This window comes from Oncorhynchus mykiss, chromosome 10 (assembly GCF_013265735.2).
Source record: "Oncorhynchus mykiss isolate Arlee chromosome 10, USDA_OmykA_1.1, whole genome shotgun sequence".
Lineage (NCBI taxonomy): Eukaryota > Metazoa > Chordata > Actinopteri > Salmoniformes > Salmonidae > Oncorhynchus > Oncorhynchus mykiss.
This window is the reverse complement of record NC_048574.1, coordinates 34,044,225-34,060,283: the sequence shown is the minus strand read 5'-3', so window position 1 is coordinate 34,060,283 and position 16,059 is coordinate 34,044,225. Positions and strand designations below refer to the sequence as shown.

The following is a 16,059-nucleotide window of genomic DNA, read 5'->3' as shown; positions in this document are numbered from 1 at the left end:
AAAATGATTGCCTCGTCTGGTTCACCAACTACTTCTCTGATAGAGTTCAGTAAGTCAAATCGGATGGCCTGTTGTCTGGACCTCTGGCAGGGCCTGTTGTCTGGATCTCTATGGGGGTGCCACAGGGTTCAGTTCTCGGGCCGACTCTCTTCTCTGTGTACATCAATGATGTCGCTCTTGCTGCTGGTGATTCTTTGATCCACCTCCACAGTTCCTCTGTGAAGATGGAAGAACATTCTAGAAGGACAACCATCTCTGCAGCACTCCACCAATCAGGCCTTCATGGTAGATTGACCAGACTGAAGCCACTCCTCAGTAAAAGGCACACGACAGCCCGCTTGGAGTTTGCCAAAAGTCACCTAAAGGACTCTCAGACCATGTGGTCAAGATTATCTGGTCTGATGAAACCAAGATGGAACTCTTTGGCCTGAATGACAAGCGTCATGGAGGAAACCTGGCACCATCCCTACGGTGAAGCGTGGTGGTGGAAGCATCGTGCTGTGGGGATGTTTTCAGCTGCAAGGACTGGGAGACTAGACAGGATCGAGGGAAAGATGAAGCAAAGTACAGAGAGTGATCCTTGATGAAAACCTGCTACAGAGCGGACTGGGGTGAAGTTTCACCTTCCAACAGGACAACGACACTAAACACGCAGCCAAGACAACGCAGGAGTGGCTTCGGGACAAGTCTCTGAATGTCCTTGAGTGGCCCAGCCAGAGCCCGGGCTTGAACCTGATCTAACATCTTTGGATGGTAGCTGTGCAGCGACACTCCCCATCATACCTGACAGAGCTTGAGAGGATCTGCAAAGAAGAATGGGAGAAACTCCTCAAATACATGTGTGCCAAGCTTGTAGTGTCATACCCAATCGACTTGAGGCTGTTATCGCTGCCATAGGTGCTTCAACAAAGTACTGAATAAAGGATCTGAATACTTATATATTATATATATATAAGTATATAATATTTCAGTTTTAGATTTTGAATGCATTTGCAAAATGTTCTAAAAACCTGTTTTTGCTTTGTCATTATGGGGTATTGTGTGTAGATTGATGATGAACAAAAAAAACAACTTAATCAATCAAAAGGCTGTAACATAACAATGTGAAAAAAGTCAAGGGGTCTGAATACTTTCCGAATGCACTGTATATACAGTGCCTTGCGAAAGTATTCGGTCCCCTTGAACTTTGCGACCTTTTGCCACATTTCAGGCTTCAAACATAAAGATATAAAACTGTATTTTTTTGTGAAGAATCAACAACAAGTGGGACACAATCATGAAGTGGAACGACATTTATTGGATATTTCAAACTTTTTTAACAAATCAAAAACTGAAAAATTGAGCGTGCAAAATTATTCAGCCCCCTTAAGTTAATACTTTGTAGCGCCACCTTTTGCTGCGATTACAGCTGTAAGTCGCTTGGGGTATGTCTCTATCAGTTTTGCACATCGAGAGACTGACATTTTTTCCCATTCCTCCTTGCAAAACAGCTCGAGCTCAGTGAGGTTGGATGGAGAGCATTTGTGAACAGCAGTTTTCAGTTCTTTCCACAGATTCTCGATTGGATTCAGGTCTGGACTTTTGTTAGTGTTCAAATACTGGAGAGTTGAGACCAAATCACGGACGCTGGACAGAGTGGATTTCAGTTGTAACGAAAGACAGTTTTAATGAGTCAGAGATATCTTGTCCCGCAGTTTTACGTGCACGGACCTAGTTCACATAACTCGGCAAGGAGCCAGGTGAAAAAGAGGCCTATACAATGGTTACATACATTTTTATACATAGAATAAAGTAGGTGGAGTCTTGTCGTTTCGGTCTTCTTGACTGGTCGGAGGGTTGGAGGCGGGCCTTGCTCTAGCCAGAGCGGGCCCCATTGGTGCACAGCAAAAGTGCTTTGCTCTTGGGACCGGCCAGTTAGAGGGAGATGAGATGTGTGTTTATATAAGGAAGAGGGGGTCAGTCTTATGGCTGGGTGTATGTGTTCTTACGACGGAATGTCTTTGTTTATATGAGCTATGTGTATGAATATTTATATAACACTTTGACTTGGCCATTCTAACACCTGGATATGTTTATTTTTGAACCATTCCATTGTAGATTTTGCTTTATGTTTTGGATCATTGTCTTGTTGGAAGACAAATCTCCGTCCCAGTCTCAGGTCTTTTGCAGACTCCATCAGGTTTTCTTCCAGAATGGTCCTGTATTTGGCTCCATCCATCTTCCCATCAATTTTAACCATCTTCCCTGTCCCTGCTGAAGAAAAGCAGGCCCAAACCATGATGCTGCCACCACCATGTTTGACAGTGGGGATGGTGTGTTCAGCTGTGTTGCTTTTACGCCAAACATAACGTTTTGCATTGTTGCCAAAAAGTTCAATTTTGGTTTAATCTGACCAGAGCACCTTCTTCCACATGTTTGGTGTGTCTCCCAGGTGGCTTGTGGCAAACTTTAAACGACACTTTTTATGGATATCTTTAAGAAATGGCTTTCTTCTTGCCACTCTTCCATAAAGGCCAGATTTGTGCAATATACGACTGATTGTTGTCCTATGGACAGTCTCCCACCTCAGCTGTAGATCTCTGCAGTTCATCCAGAGTGATCATGGGCCTCTTGGCTGCATCTCTGATCAGTCTTCTCCTTGTATGACATGAAAGTTTAGAGGGACGGCCAGGTCTTGGTAGATTTGCAGTGGTCTGATACTCCTTCCATTTCAATATTATCGCTTGCACAGTGCTCCTTGGGATGTTTAAAGCTTGGGAAATCTTTTTGTATCCAAATCCGGCTTTAAACTTCTTCACAACAGTATCTCGGACCTGCCTGGTGTGTTCCTTGTTCTTCATGATGCTCTCTGCGCTTTTAACGGACCTCTGAGACTATCACAGTGCAGGTGCATTTATACGGAGACTTGATTACACACAGGTGGATTGTATTTATCATCATTAGTCATTTAGGTCAACATTGGATCATTCAGAGATCCTCACTGAACTTCTGGAGAGAGTTTGCTGCACTGAAAGTAAAGGGGCTGAATAATTTTGCACGCCCAACTTTTTTGTTAAAAAAGTTTGAAATATCCAATAAATGTCGTTCCACTTCATGATTGTGTCCCACTTGTTGTTGATTCTTCACAAAAAAATACAGTTTTATATCTTTATGTTTGAAGCCTGAAATGTGGCAAAAGGTCGCAAAGTTCAAGGGGGCCGAATACTTTCGCAAGGCACTGTATTTACGGATATCTGACAATTCATTAGATATAAGATACACATACCCTTAATTTCATATACAGAGCTCCGATATTCTCCATAATGGGACAGTTTCTACATGCATCCAATCCGGGCCTCAGAAATCTCTCTGCTACCGTGAGTCAAGGCACGCACCTGATGTGTGTACCCCGTCTACATATTTTTAGAATATTTTAAGTCCAGAAAGGGTATGTGTCAGCATACTGACATATCTAAACCTATTATTTATTCCAAAGTGGTAGGCCACGCAAACTCACAGAACAGGACTGCCGAGTGCTGAATCGCGTATTGCGTAGCACTACTGTCCTCAGATGCAACACCCCAATGGACTCGACCCCAATGGACTCTGGAGCAGTGGAAACAAATTCTCTGGAGTGATGAATCACTCTACACCATCTGGCAGTCTGACGGACAAATCTGGGATTTGCAGATGCCAGGAAAACGCTATTTGCCCGAATGCATAATACCAACTGTAAAGTTTGGTGGAGGAGGAATAATGGTCTGGGGCTGTTTTTTATGGTTCGGGCTAAGCCCCTTAGTTCCAGTGAAGGGAAATCTTAACGCTACAGTATAAAATTACATTTTAGACACTTCTGTGCTTCCAACTTTGTGGCAACAGTTTTGGGAAGGTCCTTTCCTGTTTCACCATGACAATGCCCCCGTGCACAAAGCGAGTTCCATGCAGAAATGGTTTGTCAAAATCGGTGTGGAAGAACTTGACTGACCTCTACCCCATCGAACACCTTTGTTATGAATTGGAATGCAGACTGAGAGCCAGGCATAATCGCCCAACATCAGCGCCCTACCTCACTAATGCTTTTGCGGCTGAATGGAAGCACGTTCCCACAGATATGTTCCAACAAAAAAGCTTTCACTAGGCTTTCCACTAGGAAAGCCTAATGGAAAGCCTAACAAGAAGACTGGAGATTGTTATAGCAGCAAAGGGGGACCATGATTTTGGAATGAGATGTTCGACAAGCAGGTGTCCACATACTTTTAGGCATGTAGTTTATTTTCCGAAATGTATCACATCTGTAATTATTCCCTGATCATTTATGTATTCGTATTTCTAAAAAAAGTCGTAATTTCAATATATATCCTTAGATGATATGTAATGTTAATTCTTGGACAGTACCAGTGAAAAGTTTGGACACCTACTCATTCAAGGATTTTTCCTTATTTTTCCAATTTTCTACATTTTATGAAACAACACATATGGATTCATGTAGTAACCAAAAGAGTGTTAAAGAAACAATTATACTATATAAATAATATATAAATATATTTAATATGTTATTCTTTAAAGTAGCCACCCTTTGCCTTGATGATAGCTCTTGGCATTCTCTCAACCAGCTTCACCTGGAATGCTTTTCCAAAAGTCTTGAAGGTGTTCCCACCTGAGCACTTGTTGGCTGCTTTTCCTTCACTCTGCGGTCTAACTCATCCCAATCCATCTCAATTGGGTTGAGGTAGGATGATTGTGGAGGCCAGGTCATCTGATGCAGCTCTCAATCACTCTCCTTCTTGGTCAAATAGCCTATACACTGTCTGGAGGTGTGTTGGGTCATTGTCCTGTTGAAAAACTAATTATAGTCCCACTAACCGCAAACCAGATGGGATGGTGTATTGCTGCAGAATACTGTGGTACGTAGCCATGCTGGTTAAGTGTGCCTTGAATTCTAAGTGAATCACAGATAGTGTCACCAGCAAAGCACCCCCACACCATCACACCTCCTCCTCCATGTGTCACGGTGGGAACCACACAAGCATAGATCATCCGTTCACCTACTCTGCGTCTCACAAAGACACGCGGGTTGATACTAAAAATTGCACATTTGGACTCATCAGACCAAAGGACAGATTCCCACCGGTCTAATGTCCTTTGATGGTGTTTCTTGGCCCAAACAAGTCTCTTCTTCTTATTGGTGTACTTTAGTAGTGGTTTCTTTGCAGCAATTCGATCATGATGGCCTGATTCACGCGGTCTCCACAGTTGATGTTGAGATGTGTCTGTTACTTGAACTCTGTGAAATATTTTTGGGGGTCGTCACTAGTTACCACTTGCCTGGCTACCCAGACTCCTTGCTCCGGCCAAAAGCTACACCATGCCCAAGGACATTAGTTTCTTCTCTGCAATGAGTCTGGATCAAACACATTCGGGGCCATCTGATAGGTTCAGAAACCGATGGGTTGGGCCAGAGCCAGAAGACAAGTGGGTAACACAGCGATTTGAAAATTCATCATTGGCTTTTATACTCTGACTGGTGAGAGACGATCCAATCGCTGATTACTTTGTTTTGTACAATGGCCCTCGTGGCAGTCTCTGACTAAGGTATGTAGCGAACGATAGAGATGCTAAATAATTCAGTGAGTTAACACAGCCACAAAGTCATAATGATGGCTGCACCCCACCTTAAAATGTTTTCTTCTTAAAATCAGATTTTACAACTAACTCTAAACTTAACACGTTAAACTTTGAGTGGTTGTTTAAAGGCATCTGCATACTTAGGTTCGGTTTGCTCCTAGCAGATCTTGGCTAGGCGAACGTCTGTGCTGGCATACTCCCTTAAAATACCTTTACTTGGAAATATGGAAAAAAGCTTCAATATTACCGTTTGTCCCTCTTGAGACGACGTAGCAACATAGCCAGTACACACTTCCTCAAAATAGTCAGAATTAATCTAAGATAAATCAAGAAGTCTGTAATTAATTTTGACGTTTTTGCTGATGTGGTCTTAGTTGTACAATTTTACATCTAACTAAGATGTTTGGTGCAGTTTTTCTCAAGTAAAATATTTAGCATGAAATCTCTCATTGAATGAAAACAAACACTTAATTGAAGAATCCCATCCATAGTTCCCACTCCTACTAGTAGTACTGTTGACCAATCACCGACAAAAGGGTGACTTTAGCTACCGAAATTCGATTTTGAACAACTGAAGACCAAAACAAAAAACATACCAACATTTTGTCGTAATATATGCGCAAACTGTTTTGACTGGGAAGCATGTGACACGCTTCAATTTTCGTCAGGAAATAGAAGTGACATATCATTCAAAAGCTACAGCACTTGTCTTTTTGGAAATCGAGGTCAAATCATACCGCTGGCGATGTCATAAGAATGCCCCCGCCACAGCAAGGGTCATTTTAAGAAGAAATTAGGGTAATTTTAAGATGTAAGGCTTGAAAATCCATTCAGTCATTTTCGCACATTGTAGTACAACCCAAACCAGATTTTGCAGTGGTGGCGCTCTAAACATTTTCAAATTCCCATAGGATCAAAACCATTTGAAATGCAGAGGGCATGTGCAATGTGCCATGCCCTCATTTTTTGTCTTGCGGGAATGATATACATATGAGGAGAAAGCTGGAGTTGTTAGTTTGGTATGTCGTTGGTCTGTTGGTCCTTAAAATATATATACTGTATATATTTTATTTCGCCTTTATTTAACCAGGTAGGCAAGTTGAGAACAAGTTCTCATTTACAATTGCGACCTGGCCAAGATAAAGTGAAGCAGTTCGACACATACAACAACACAGAGTTACACATGGAGTAAAACTAACATACAGTCAATAATACAGTAGCAAAATAAGTCTATATACGATGTGAGCAAATGAGTTGAGATAAGGGAGGTAAAGGCAAAAAAAAGGCCATGGTGGCGAAGTAAATAGAATATAGCAAGTAAAACACTGGAGTGGTAGATTTGCAGTGGAAGAATTTGCAAAGTAGAAATAAAAAAAATGGAGTGCAAAGGAGCTAAATAAATAAATAAATACCGTAGGGGAAGAGGTAGTTGTTTGGGCTAAATTATAGATGGGCTATGTACAGGTGCAGTAATCTTTGAGCTGCTCTGACAGCTGGTGCTTAAAGCTAGTGAGGGAGATAAGTGTTTCCAGTTTCAGAGATTTTCATAGTTCGTTCCAGTCATTGGCAGCAGAGAACTTGAAGGCGAGGTGGCCAAAGGAAGAATTGGTTTTGGGGGTGACCAGAGAGATATACTTGCTGGAGCGGGGGACTTTACCTAGCAGGGTCTTGTAGATGACCTGGAGCCAGTGGGTTTGGCGACGAGTATGAAGCGAGGGCCAGCCAACGAGAGCGTACAGGTCGCAATGGTGGTTGAATATGGGGCTTTGGTGACAAAACGGATGTCACTGTGAAAGACTGCATCCAATTTATTGAGTAGGGAATTAGAGGCTATTTTGTAAATGACATCACCGAAGTCGAGGATCGGTAGGATGGTCAGTTTTAAGAGGGTATGTTTGGCAGCATGAGTGAAGGATGCTTTGTTGCGAAATAGGAAGCCAATTCTAGATTTAATTTTGGATAGGAGGTGTTTATCGTGAATCTAGAAGGAGAATTTACAGTCTAACCAGACACCTAGGTATTTGTAGTTGTCCACATATTCTAAGTCAGAACCGTCCAGAGTAGTGATGCTGGACGGGTGGGCAGGTGCAGGCAGCGATCGGTTGAAGAGCATGCATTTAGTTTTACTTGTATTGTAGAGCAGTTGGAGGCCACGGAAGGAGAGTTATATGGCATTGAAGCTCGTCTGGAGGGTTGTTAACACAGTGTCCAAAGAAGGGCCAGAAGTACACAGAATGGTGTCGTCTGCGTAGAGGTGGATCAGAGACTCACCAGCAGCAAGAGCGATATCATTGATGTATACCGAGATGAGAGAATTGAACCCTGTGGCACACCCATAGAGACTGCCAGAGACTCCCAGAGGCCCGGAGGCCCGGATAACAGGCTTTGACACACTGAAATCTATCAGAGAAGTAGTTGGTGAATCAGGCGAGACAATCATTTGAGAAACCAAGGCTATCGAGTCTGTCGATGAGGATGTGGTGATTGACAGAGTCGAAAGCCTTGGTCAGGTCAATGAATACGGCTGCACAGTACTGTTTCTTATCGATGGCGGTTAAGATATCGTTTAGGACCTTGAGCGTGGCTGAGGTGCACCCATGACCAGCTCTGAAACCAGATTGCATAGCGGAGACAGTGCGGTGGGATTCAAAATGGTCGGTAATCTGTTTGTTGACCTGGCTTTCGAAGACCTTAGAAAGGCAGTGTAAGATAGATATAGGTCTGTATCAGTTTGGGTCAAGAGTGTCCTCCCCTTTGAAGAGGGGGGTGACCGCAGCTGCTTTCCAATCTTTGGGAATCTCAGACGACACGAAAGAGCGGTTGAACAGGCTAGTAATAGGGGTTGCAACAATTTCGGCAGATCATTTAAAAAAGAGAGGGTCCAGATTGTCTAGCCCGGCTAATTTGTAGGGGTCCAGATTTTGTAGTTCTTTCAGAACATCAGCTGACTGGATTTGGGAAAAGGAGAAATGGGGAAGGCTTGGGCAAGTTGCTGTGGGGGGTACAGTGCAGTTGACCGGGTAGGGGTAGCCAGGTGGAAAGCATGGCCAGCCGTAGAAAAATGCTTATTGAAATTCTCAATTATAGTGGATTCATCGGTGGTGACAGAGTTTCCTATCCTCAGTGCAGTGGGCAGCTGGGAGGAGGTGTTCTTATTCTCCATGGACTTTACAGTGTCCCAGAACTTTTTTGAGTTTGTGTTGCAGGAAGCAAATTTCTGCTTGAAAAAGCTAGCCTTGGCTTTTCTAACTGCCTGTGTATATTGGTTTCTAACGTCCCTGAAAAGTTGCTGTTCGATGCTAATGCAGAACGCCATAGGATGTTTTTGTGTTGGTTAAGAGCAGTCAGGTCTGGAGAGAACCAAGGGCTATATCTGTTCCTGGTTCTAAATTTCTTGAATAGGGCATGCTTATTTAAGATGGTGAGTGAGGCATTTAAAAAAAATAACCAGGCATCCTCTACTGACGGGATGAGGTCAATATCCTTCCAGGATACCCGGGTCAGGTCGATTAGAAAGGCCTGCTCGATGAAGTGTTTCAGGGAGCGTTTGACAGTGATGAGTGGAGGTCGCTTGACCGCTGACCCATTACGGATGAAGGCAATGAGGCAGTGATCACTGACATCTTGGTTGAAAACAGCAGAGGTGTATTTAGAGGGCAAGTTGGTTAGGATGATATCTATGAGGGTGCCCGTGTTTACGGCTTTGGGGTTGTACCTGGTGGGTTCATTGATCATTTGTGTGAGATTGAGGGCATCAAGCTTAGATTGTAGGATGGCTGGGGTGTTAAGCATGTTCTAGTTTAGGTCACCTAGCAGCACGAGCTCTGAAGATAGATGGGGGGCAATCAGTTCACATATGGTGTCCAGAGCACAGCTGGAGGTAGAGGGTGGTCTATAGCAGGAGGCAACGGTGAGAGATTTGTTCTTAGAAAGGTGGATTTTTAAAAGTAGAAGTTCAAATTGTTTGGGTACAGACCTGGATAGTAAGACAGAACTCTGCAGGCTATCTCTGCAGTAGATTGCAACACCGCCCACGTTCTATCTTGTCTGAAAATGTTGTAGTTGGTGATGGAGATTTCAGAGTTTTTGGTGGTCTTCCTAAGCCAGGATTCAGACACAGCTAGAACATCCGGGTTGGCAGAGTGTGCTAAAGCAGTGAATAAAGCAATCTTAAGGAGGAGGCTTCTAATGTTAACATGCATGAAACCAAGGCTATTACGGTTACAGAAGTCATCAAAAGAGAGCACCTGGGCTATAGGAGTGGAGCTAGGCACTGCAGGGCCTGGATTCACCTCTACATCACCAGAGGAACAGAGGAGGAGTAGGATAAGGGTACGGCTAAAAGCTATGAGAATTAAAATGAGGTTTCTGGGGGCGATAAAATAGCTTCAAGGTATAATGTACAGACAAAGGTATGGTAGGATGTGAATACAGTAATACAATATAATACAATATAATATAAATCATATAAAGTAATACAATAGTAATACAATATCAACAGTAAAGTATCATTAAACTGACTTTTCAGAACTCTGGTACTGCCAGATTGAGATTTCTATCACCTGGCACATGCGCAAAACCATGTAAACTCCTACAAGATTTAAGGTTTGAAAGTGTGAATCGCGTGCATGTGCGTACGTCTTGTGCACGTGCCATTGGTTATTAACAAAAAAAATTATGAGCCACACACAGAGACTCGTGTTTTGAAATCGGTTTAATAATACATTCCTGTGGATATTTTGTCAAAAGGACCAACCGCACAGATAACCAGTAGAATGAGTTCAAATGTCATTTTATTCAACATTCTGGCTTAAGAGGAAACAGTCGCATTTTTTGCAGTGCTTTGTTTCAGACTGATTATCAAGAATTGGAATCACCGTCTGATTTATTAAGCCATGCACAGTGATCAGAGCAGGATGGGCTCCTCTTCTCTGAGTCGGAGACTCATGCTTCAGCATGCTAAATGCAGTGGGTCCCTCTGTAAAACTATACCCCTATGTTTACTGGGGTCCTATACACATAACGGCATGGTACAGAGGGAAATCTTCCCTAAATGTTAATCAAAGATAAGTTTTGTTTTTTTATCTTGCTGTTTAGGTCAGGAACGGTGAAAAGTCAAATCCATATCAACTCCTATTTGCAACCGCTGGGAGTATCTAGCTAGATCAGGGTTTCACAAACTTGGTCCTGTGGCCCCCCTGGGTGCACGTTTTGGTTTTTGCCCTAGCACTACAAACCTGATTCAAATGACCCACTCATCATCAAACTTTGATTATTTGAATCAGCTGTGATGTGCTGGGGCAAAAACGAAAACATGCACCTAGGGAAGGCCCCAGGACCGAGTTTGGGAAACCCTGAACTAGATCAACATGATTTTATACAAAAATATAAATGCAACATGCAATAATTTCAACAATTTTACTGAGTTACAGTTCATATAAGGAAATCAGTCAATTTATCCACTGGGGAGACAGGCCCAGCCAATCAGAATTAGTTTTTCACCACAAAAGGGCTTTATTACAGACATAAATACTCCTCAGTTTCATCAGCTGTCCAGGTGGCTGGTCTCAGACAATGGCCACAGGTGAAGAAGCCAGATTTGGAGGTCCTGGGCTAGCGTGGTTACACGTGGTCTGTGGTTGTGAGGCTGGTTGGACGTACTGCCAAATTCTCTAAAACTATGTTGGAGGTGGCTTATGGTAGAGAAATTAACATTTAATTCTCTGGCAACAGCCCCTGCAGTCAGCATACCAATTTCACACTCCCTCAAAATTTGAGACATATGTGGCATTATGTTGTGTGACAAAACTGCACATTTTAGAGTGGCCTTTAATTGTTCCCAGCACAAGGTGCACCTGTGTAATGATCATGCTGTTTAGTCAGCTTATTGATATGCCACACCCGTCAGGTGGATGAATTATCTTGGCAAATGAGAAATGCTCACTAACAGGGATGTAAACTAATTTGTGCACAAAATTTGAGAGAAATAAGATTTTTCTGCATATGGAACATTTCTGGGATCTTTTATTTCAGCTCATGAGACATGGGACCAACATTTTACATGGTGCGTTCATATTTTTGTTTAGTATATGTGCCAGCCTTTGTTCTAGGTGTGATACACACTTCTAATGTACTGAATCTATGGTGAGTTTCTTTCTTGCAGCCCTACGGTACTTAAATGAGCTATATGTTTACATTGTAATTTCAGAAAATGTCCTTAATATACAGTATCTACAGTAATAGTGGAAAGATAGTTTCACACTATTTTTCCCCCAAAAAACATATTGGAGCCACACAAAATTGCATTCTAATGGTGCAGCCTTCTTATTGGCCAATAAAAGATGGACCATCTCTTGTTGTCAGATTGACTGGGGCCAGCAATGGGCAAACTTCTAACATCTCTCAGCCCCAGTCCATTTGACAAGAAACTTGCTAGTCCCCGTTAATTTTACAATCTTCTTTTTTTACCAAAAAGAAGGCTGCATCATTAGAATGCACTTTTAGTTGGGCCCAATAACATTTTTGGGGATAAAATGTTGTGAAACACAAATGTTCCACTATTTCTGTAGATATGACATTTGACATTACAATGCAAAATATTACATACAGCTCCTTTAATGTATTTGTGTCTTAGCTCCCTCACAGTGTCTTCTGATCTTTATTTTAGTTCAAATTGTGTCCAATTAAGACCTAAACAATGAGGCGAGTTATTAATCAGCCACCTCAATTGATCAATCAAGTAAACGGGTGGAGTGAAAACAATGTGCCCACAGAATGAGTCTGACAGGAGTCTAACCAAGTAACGTTTTTCATGTCAAGGAGATACTAGCTGTTTCCATGTCAGTCTCAGAACTGGTATTATTTAGCTACTGCATTACATATGTGGTCAGAACTGGCATCCAAAATAATTTAGTTTTTACATGATTATTTGGATACAGACATTGTCCATTTCCATCACAAAGAACAAAACAAGTACAACCAAATTTTTATTGGTTTGTTTATACCAATCATTACACAGATACATCTATAAACAAAGAATAAAAGAACTGTACACTTGTACTTGATACCTAAACCCCACATGAATATTGCTACTGCTGGTTTGTGTATTTGACAGCTCAAATGGATGTAGTTTCTCAGCATCCAAGGAACCATAATAGTCAGTATATTTAACTTATGTACTTCTTTAGCTTGGCTAAGAACACAATTCCATTTTTACCATACTCACAATGTACCATTACACACTGCATATAGAAAGTTGAAAACCCCTTTTAATAGCAGCTATACAAATTTATTGCAATGCTATCACAGAACAGAGACAACCAATTACACCCAATGCACAGGCCTGATAGGGAGGAACTCCAGTACTAGGGAATAGGTTTATTAAGCAGAATGGTAAAGAAAAACATAATGAGTACAAGAGTTAACATATGGAACACAGTTTAAACATCTTAAAATGTTTTCCTCATTATAAACAATAAAACAATGTGTTCCCCCTTGAGTTAATTCATCCCCACCACACAATGCAGGTTACGTATACCTTCCCTCATATAGCCTATGGAATGTTAGTCTCTCAGACAAGCTCTCTGTTGTTTTGACCGGATCCTGTAAACGACGTGCTTGCATGTTCTTGGTGTAGTAACCTGTCCCATTCCCACCCCTCCCCCATATCGAAAATAAAAACCGTTGACATTTACAATGACCGTAATTGTTCCAGAGATGTAAAAACATGGGATGCAATGAAATCCCCATCTCAAATTGTATTTTTTATTTCATAAAAAAATGTGTTTCTACAATCAAACTACTAAAAAACCTGCATTTAGAAAATAGTCGATAAAAATATACCCCTGAATTGTACAAGAAAAAGAGGTACAGGGAGCACTGATAAAAGATGTGGTTTGAGAGATGTTATTCTGCCGCCTCTTCCTCCTCTTTCTGTTCAGGTTCTTCTGGTGCCTAAATTTAAAACATAACGGAATAAAACTGTTGCAATAGTTGAGAGAACTTATTTATAACTTACATTCAATATCTTATGTTTAAAACAGTATAAGATCATAAACTATCAATTTGGATTTGTTTTTCTTGTCCTTATAGGACAAAATGCCTACATATCCCAGCAGCCCCTTACCTCCTCCTCAGCTTTGGCTTCTCCATTCTCTGCGGGCACCTCCTTCTCAGGCTCGGTCTTTTTCACCTCTTTAGCCTTCTTGGGCTTAGGTGCTGCCTTCTCCTTCTGTAAATAAATATGTTTAATGGGATAAGACACCGTAAGTCTTTAATTGCAATTAATTTACTATTAAATTTACATTTGTAATGTCTGCACTTCCTCACCTTTGGCTTGGGCTCTGCCTTTGCAATTGCAGGTTTCTGCAATGAAAGATTTGTGATTCTTTGCTGAAATTCTGTTTTTGGGTGCATCTTTAATTAAAGTGTTGATAATGGTGTGTAATACTCACATTTACCAATCTCTCAGATCTCCTCTTAGGCTGAAATATTTCAAAAGAAAATACCAATTATTTACTCATAATGGGAACAACGTTTGACATGGGTTGCTGCTGACCCCTGGTGGCAGAACAATGGAATTGTATTTTGAACATTTAAATTCTTACAACCAGCGATCACCTTGATTAAATACAACTCACATTATATTTCAGTAAGATGTGTATGACTCACCTCTGCTGCCTCAACATCAGCGTTTGCCTATAATAATAATAAAATGTTAGTGACAGCTCAGCAGGGCAACCGTGTTAAGTGGGTTTTACTGGGTGAGGGACAGTTTAAATGCCAAGAGTATTAGGGCAATTATGTAATCCCAAAAAGGCGTAGGGAGGTAAGGAAAAGCATTGCAGCGTGTTATGGTCACAGTCTCGATATAACTGCTTATTTTTCCTTTTCTTACATCACCCACGAACCACATAATAAACGGATAATAATGTCAACTTGCTCAGATCATGTTCCCATTTCCTATGACTATACCATGTTGCCTGTAATCTCTACGGAGAGGGGGGAATACCGACTCCGCCTACTCCCGACGCATTCATTCAATCGTGATGAATGGGATTTGCCAGACAACATGACTGTGCTCGCTACTCCGACCAGACAGTCTACTATGCGTTCCCGCCATTCATTCGAATTTCAAACTCCGAGATCCTCAGCGATTCTCCAAATGGTTCAGAATCTACTAGAATCCCCAGCAACAAGAGCGCCTCTGTGATGTCGACGAATCGCCATTGCATAACCCAGAATTGGCTCGAGCCAACAAAAGGGCACACGGAAATGTAATTAAACCAAATATTTTAACGATGCATCATGTTACATTAGCGCACTTAAACGCATTTTACGTAGTTTAACTATGAACTTTTATATTGCAAAATAAGAAAAACGTCGTCAGTGTTCCCCTTGCCCACAAGGGCAGCCATGACACAAGTCTTCGTGCCCTTTTCAAAGCGCCCTAGAAGCAGTCTTCTGCATGTGCATACCGCCCACTGTGCGTTGAGCATTATGCTACCAACAATTAAGTTATATTTTAATGATGCAGTGTTTCAATAAGTGTAAATGCAATGTAATCTAAATGTTATTTACAATACTTTGCCTAGTAAAAAAAATCGGTCACCAACTTTATTTCTGCAGAATCGCCATCTTACGACGTAGCTAGCGACCTACACCTCTTTGTCCTTTTATAGGTTAATGTATTTGTAAACAACCACCACGAAGACGTGACAAAACCAATTTGAAATTGATCTGATAGAGTAAATATTAAACACCAAACATGAAACCAGTCCTAATTTTCGAAGACTAAAATCACAGCGTGAAAAGGTAGAAAACCCGCCACTTCCCAAATCAAAACAGACCGATACATTTTAAACTCCTGATTGAACACAGCAGTGCAACAATGTTGGAGCGGAACAAAACATGGATATGCGGCTACATTTTACATGCAAAAATAAATGCATTTGTTTTATCTATCAAAGGATATATACAACCAATAAAACATGGTCCACTTACTTTGCTCCTTTTAGGCATGGCTGTTTTGCGTATAAGTTCAAATAAAGAGGAAACTGTTCCAAAACGGAGCAAGAAAAATACTGTATGTTGGTATAAGATTCAAACACTACGTTCTATTACAGCGTAGCAAACCTTAATGTTCCATTGGAACAAAAACTAGCTCAAACCGGATTGGATTCTCCCCCTCCCTCCCTATTGAATTCATTATAGCATCAATCTGACGGACAAGCTACTCTCCGCCCCTGGTAGCCATTGATTGGCTTTGGGAGCCGTCAACACATTTTCAAATCATAGCGAGATACCTGTGTGGATAATTTTACATGGCAATCAGATCTATATGTATTTGTCTTTAGATGAGCACTCATCAGTGGGTAACTATGACACATTTGTGTTTTTATCTCCATATCGTTTTGCCCATATACCTTCTTTTTTTTTTTTTGCAAAAGGTTAAAG

General features: G+C 41.4%; 1 protein-coding gene across 1 annotated transcript; it reads right to left on the bottom strand.

The window, feature by feature from the left end:
• Positions 1-12,577: 12,577 nt before the first annotated feature.
• Positions 12,578-15,812, bottom strand: LOC110533688 (non-histone chromosomal protein HMG-14). The gene is made up of 6 exons (XM_021618137.2): positions 15,607-15,812; positions 14,275-14,301; positions 14,058-14,087; positions 13,933-13,968; positions 13,730-13,834; positions 12,578-13,557 (listed from the first exon to the last, which is right to left on the bottom strand). Exons 1-6 carry the CDS (start codon positions 15,622-15,624, stop codon positions 13,510-13,512), a joined length of 264 nt encoding a protein of 87 aa, XP_021473812.1. The 5' UTR covers positions 15,625-15,812; the 3' UTR covers positions 12,578-13,509.
• Positions 15,813-16,059: the final 247 nt, after the last annotated feature.